This window comes from Dipodomys ordii, unplaced genomic scaffold, assembly GCF_000151885.1.
Source record: "Dipodomys ordii isolate 6190 unplaced genomic scaffold, Dord_2.0 Scaffold26, whole genome shotgun sequence".
Lineage (NCBI taxonomy): Eukaryota > Metazoa > Chordata > Mammalia > Rodentia > Heteromyidae > Dipodomys > Dipodomys ordii.
This window is the reverse complement of record NW_012267242.1, coordinates 11,184,311-11,189,721: the sequence shown is the minus strand read 5'-3', so window position 1 is coordinate 11,189,721 and position 5,411 is coordinate 11,184,311. Positions and strand designations below refer to the sequence as shown.

Here is a 5,411-nt window from a genome sequence, read left to right as displayed (position 1 = left end):
GCTCTACCACTGAGCCACCTTCCCAGCCCCTCTTTTATCCTTCTCTAGAAGTCAGAAATGAAGACACATATCCAGGAGCTCCAGTTGTGTTTATTTACAGCAGTACTGGGGTTTGAACTCAGGACTTCACACTTGTTAAGCAGGTGATCTACTCTGAGACACAACTCCAACTTCAAGTTTATTTTTTGCCTTCATTTCATTCTCCCCACATCCAAGTAGTAGGGCTTCCCTCCCTCGGTGGAGCCCCTAACCAAGTCCATTATTCAAGGGAGCAGAGATTGGCAGTTGTAAGGAATCAGGATCTCCTGTGGGAGGGAAGCTAATGGGTTTCTGCTGCAGCTGCATACAAAGGCTCAAAAAAGGTCTTCAGCATTAGGGACCCTTGTGTTCTGCAGCTCCAGCAGCCTCTGCACAGCCTCAGTCAAGTCCCGCTCCCCGAGTCGTCGATTATCGCGAGTCCGAATGTTCACTGTTCTTTTACTCTGCTCTTTCTGGCCAACTACTGCAAGAAAGAGGAAGGAAGGTTCGGGAATGTCAAGACAAGTTCATCCACTGGGGATATTTCTTTTGCTTTGCAGGACCTTAGGGGACTTAAATCCCTAGGAAGGGTGGGAGAGAACATGATATGGTTTAAAGAAGTATATATTTAGCTGTGCCTGCTTTGCAGTTCACTGCCCATCCTGAGGAGATAAGGAATTGGCCCAGGCTCCCATCTCCGGCCTTATCACTTCTGGTCACAAGCCCAGGGGTCAGACACTAGGGTCATTTGGAGAAAAACAAACAGATTTGGAAGACACAACGATAACTTGTACACATGAATGGGGTGGAGGGGTGGGTGGGATGTTGGAGGAAAGGGAAGTAGTGCCAGCCATGGCACTGAGGGGTAGCTTGCTGGGATCCCGGCAGTATGGGGGATATGCACTACTACAGAAGCAGGTGATTTGCTTGAGGTGTTTCTGCTCCTAGCCTTCAAGAACACTCAACTCTGGAGGGTGTAAAAAGCAGAAGAAAGGCAGTGCTAGCGCCTGTAATCCTAGCTACTCAGGAGGCTGAGATCTAAGGATCACGGTCCAAAGCCAGCCTGGGCAGGAATGTCTGTGAGACTCTTCTCTCCAATAAACTACCAGAAAACCGGAAGTGGTGTTGTGGCTCAAGTGGTAGAGCACTAGCTGAGGGACAGCGCCCAGGCCAAGTTCAAGCCCCAAGACCAAAAAAAAAAAAAAAAGGCAGTGCTAGACTATTTTCCTTGTGGTCCTTCTCCTCATCTCTAGGGATGAAATAAACAAGGCTAAAATTAGGAAGGCCTTGTTATTTTTTCCACTTTTGTTTTGTTTGGAGCTATAGGCGAACCCAGGGCCTTGCACACACTAGTCGAGCATCTACTACTGAGCTATACACATCCCTAGCCCTTAGTTTTCTGAGATAGGGCTGTACTATAAGGCCCAGGCTGGCTTAGAACCTGTGCTTCTCCTGCTTCTACCTCCCGAGTGCTAGGATTATAGATGTGAGCTACAGGAGCTACCTGAGTTCGGTTAATGCCTGTTAACCCTTCTTGACCCTTTCTCTCCAATGCTTGCTTGGGTAATCAGCCTATCAGAACCCCCTTAGAGTGGGGTCAATTAGAATAAAACTGTTCTGAGGGACCTCGTGGTTGTATGAGGAGCAGTTTAAAGGAACTTAAGAGGGCAACTGAGTCAGGCTCCTACCCAGCTCAGGAAATGAGCCCCAATTAATCTAAATAAACACAGAAGCAAACTTAATAGACTTAATAGAAAGAAAAAAAATCAAACAAACAAAAACACAAAAAACTAGATCCCAGGGCTCTGAAGTCCTGAGTTAACCCGCTCTCTTACCAAACTGAAAATTGTAGTGAGTAAGCTGGGCCCGGCGGACCCGCCGGCTAAGGGTCATTCCACAGTCTGCGTCCAGATCACCGGCTAGTCCTGCGGCCTGGAGACTCTGCTGTACCTGGGACACGGGTTGGGTGACTAGGAAGTGACTCATGGAGGAATCGGGATCAATAGCACTCATCCTCAGCCCCCCCCCCCCCCCCGTGCTCTCAGACTCTCACACACCCTCCTCCTCATCTATACACTGCGGCCACCTCCACACCACATCGACTTTGTCTGCCTCCATTCTTCTTTCCCTGGACGTTGCCTGCACCACTCCACCCAACCAGCTGCTCCGGAAAAATAAACTAACATTCAGTCAAACCCACTTTTTACCAAGGGCTCTGTTGGCAGTATTCACCGTGTCACACATCTCTATCAGGCAGAGAGCAGTCGCAGATTTTTAACCTCCAGCTCAGTCTTGGGGCTCCAAGGGCAATGCTCTTCCCACTGCCCTGAACAGCCTCTTCCTACCCAGAGCTGGGCTCCACACTTCCCACTGTGGAGCAACAGGAAGCCCATCTGTCCCCAGCTCCTCACCTGTCTGGCATACACCTCTTGCTCTGGCCCCACAGGGATGACCACCACTTGGAACGGGGACAGCCACAGTGGCCTGGTGAGAGTGAACAGTGTGGCAAATTATTCGTGCTGGCTCTCGCCAAAAATGTGCCTAGAGGAAGCAGAACTGGGAAGAAAACAAGCTGGGATATGAAGAGGGACTGGACCTGGAGTGTGAACTACTTAGTTCCAGGGCCAGAACAGAAATCCAGTGTAAGAGGACTCACCATCTCCCTCCACAGCTTTCTGCCAGCACTCCCAACAGCCTTTCCACAGAACCAAGCACTGCCCGGTGGATGAGGACTGGACGCTCTGGGGCCCCTGCCTGCCTTGGGAGGAAACAGGTGGATGGAATGGAAGCATCACAAACCGAGCACCCCAAATCATCTTCCAGTTTTGAGGAAATACTCATTGTAAGCAGGGTATGTAGGGTGTGGAGGATGTGGCTCTGGTTTTAGGATCAAAGGAAGGGGAGTCCTCCTATTCATGGGCTGTCAAGGGAAAGGGGGCCAGCGTAGGGCAGGGTTTGGTACCCCTTGTACTGGAGACCGAATCTCAGGGGTAGTTGGAAGTCGAGCTGGATTGTCCCACACTGATGGGGGCGACCGAGGGCATCGTGGAGGCGCACATCGATCTGGAGGGTAGAGAGGGCAACGGGAGAAACCAAGAACCAGCAGTTCCATCAGCTTCCTCAGCAAACTCGTCTACCCACGTGTGTGCCACGCTGCGTGGAGCCATTCACCTTTCTACTCCAATCTGATTCATTCACTCTGGCAAGGGGGCTCAGTGGCTCTCTCCACCTAACAACCATGTTAGATCAGGATGTTAGGGGATGGCATCCTTGCCTCTCAATTCCCTGAGCTCCTCATCTCAGATATCTTCACTCCTACTCACAATATGGCCATATCTTTATTTTTTTTGGTCAGTCGTGGGGCCTGAACTCTGGGCCTGGGTGCTGTCCCTCAGCTCTTCAGCTCTAGGCTAGCACTCTACCACTTGAGCCACAGTGCCACTTCCGGCTTCTTCTGCTTATGTGGTGCTGATGAATTGAACCCAGGGCCTCATGCATGCAAGGCAAGCGCTCTACCACTGAGCCACCTTCCCAGCCCCTTATACTGTCATCTTATCCATCAGTTCCACCTCTGACACAGTCATCAAACACCTAATATGATTGTTGTCTCTTGTTCTTCCAGCTGACAATGACTCCTGCTAGGCACTGATGGCTCATGCCTGTAATCCTAGCTACTCAAGAGGCTGAGATATGAGGATCATGGCCGAAGATAGCTTGGGCAGAAAAGTCCATGAGACTCTTATCTTCAATAAAACACTAAAAGCTGGGCACCATGGCTCATGCCTGTAATCCTGGCTACTCAGGAAGCTAAGATCTGAGGATCACCATTCAAAGCCAGCCAGGGCAGCAAAGTCCATGAGATTCTTATCTCCAATAAACCACTCAGAAAACTGGAAGTAGTACTGTGGCTCAAGGGGTAGAGCGGTAGCCTTGAGCTGAAGAGCTGAGGGACAGTGCCCAGGCCCAGAGTTCAGGCCCCACAACCAGCAAAAAACAAAAACAAAAAAACAGAAGTAGAACTGTGGCTCAAAGTGGTAGAGTTCTAGCCTTGAGCAAAAGAGCTCAGGGACAGCACCCAGACCCTGAGTTCAAGCCCCATGACAAAAAAAAAAAAGACAGTGACTGACTCCTATTACTGGTTCTTCAACTCGGTTTCCTTCTTTTTCCTTGTGACCCATAGGAACCTTTGCCTTGTATCTTTCCTACTCAGTTGTAACATTTTCTATTGTTTGTCTGTCACTGTCTTAAGGCTTAACCCCACCCTGTTGGTACCACATCCTACTATCTCCTTGCCCTGCTCAGAGCTGCCCAACATGTCACATACCACATGGATGCAAAATCAGAGACTGATGTCACCATGGAAGTCATGGGTTCAAGATTCAATTGATCCTTTGCTGCTGCCAGCATCCTTTGTCCTAGTCAGCTTTCTGACATACTCCTCAAGAATTTCCAAGCTTTTCCCTCTATCTTGCTTTTTTTTTTCTGGTCGTAGGGCTTGAACTGAGTGCCATCACTGCGTTTTTTTTTTTTTTTTTTGCTCAAAGTTATCTCACTACTACCAGGGCCACATCTCCACTTCTGGTATTTTGGCAGTTAACTGGAGATGAGTCTCATAGACTTTCCTACCTGGGCTGGCTTCAAATCATGATCCTCAGATCTCAGCCTCCTGAGTAGCTAGGATTACAGGTTTCAGACACTGGTACCTGATTCTATTTTGCTTTCTAAAAAACCATACCTTAGGGCTGGGAATGTAGCTTAGGGTTAGGAGTGCCTGCTTAACATCCATGAAACCCTGAGTTTGATTCTTCAACACCACATAAACAGAAAAGGCCAGAGTGGTGCTGTGGCTCAACTGGTAGAGTGTTAGCCCGGGGCAATCTTTTGCCCAGGCCCTGAGTTCAAGCCCCAGGACTGGCAAAAAAACCACAAACAAAAACACAGTATCTTAGCAAACTTTTTTTTTTTTTTTTTGTATTTGTATGGTAGTAGATACTGGGCTTGAACTCTGGGCCTCATGTTCTCACTCAGTGTTATTTCTGCTTAATGACTTAGGTTCTACCACCTGTACATCAGGTTCATTTGCTGGATATTTGGAAATAAGAGTCTCAGATTTGTCTGCCCAAACTGGCTTTGAGTTGCAAGCCTTAGATCTCAGACTCCTAAGTAGCTAAAATTGTAGGTGTGAGCCATTAATGCTATCAGCAAACTATTTATTAGGTTGATTTATTCGTTGTTTTTTTTTTTTTTTTTTTGTGGGTCATGGGCTTGAATTCTGGGTCTGGGCACTGTCCCTAAACTCTTCATCTCAAGCAAGGCTAGTGCTCTACCACTTGAGCCACAGCGCCACTTCCGGCTTTTTCTGCTTATGTGGTGCTGAGGAATCGAACCCAGGG

The 5,411-nt window shown here is 48.5% G+C and overlaps 1 protein-coding gene across 1 annotated transcript in view; it reads right to left on the bottom strand.

Annotated features, from left to right (window-relative positions):
* Window positions 1-74: 74 nt before the first annotated feature.
* Window positions 75-5,411, bottom strand: part of Tars2 (threonyl-tRNA synthetase 2, mitochondrial (putative)) — a 26,848-nt gene continuing 21,511 nt past the window's right edge. Inside the window, exons 11-15 of the mRNA XM_013014998.1 lie at window positions 2,981-3,081; window positions 2,675-2,776; window positions 2,430-2,502; window positions 1,854-1,968; window positions 75-502 (exon numbers count right to left, since the gene is read on the bottom strand). Coding sequence (XP_012870452.1) covers window positions 354-502; window positions 1,854-1,968; window positions 2,430-2,502; window positions 2,675-2,776; window positions 2,981-3,081 — 540 coding nt within the window. The 3' untranslated portion in view covers window positions 75-353. The remainder of the gene's footprint in view (window positions 503-1,853; window positions 1,969-2,429; window positions 2,503-2,674; window positions 2,777-2,980; window positions 3,082-5,411) is intronic.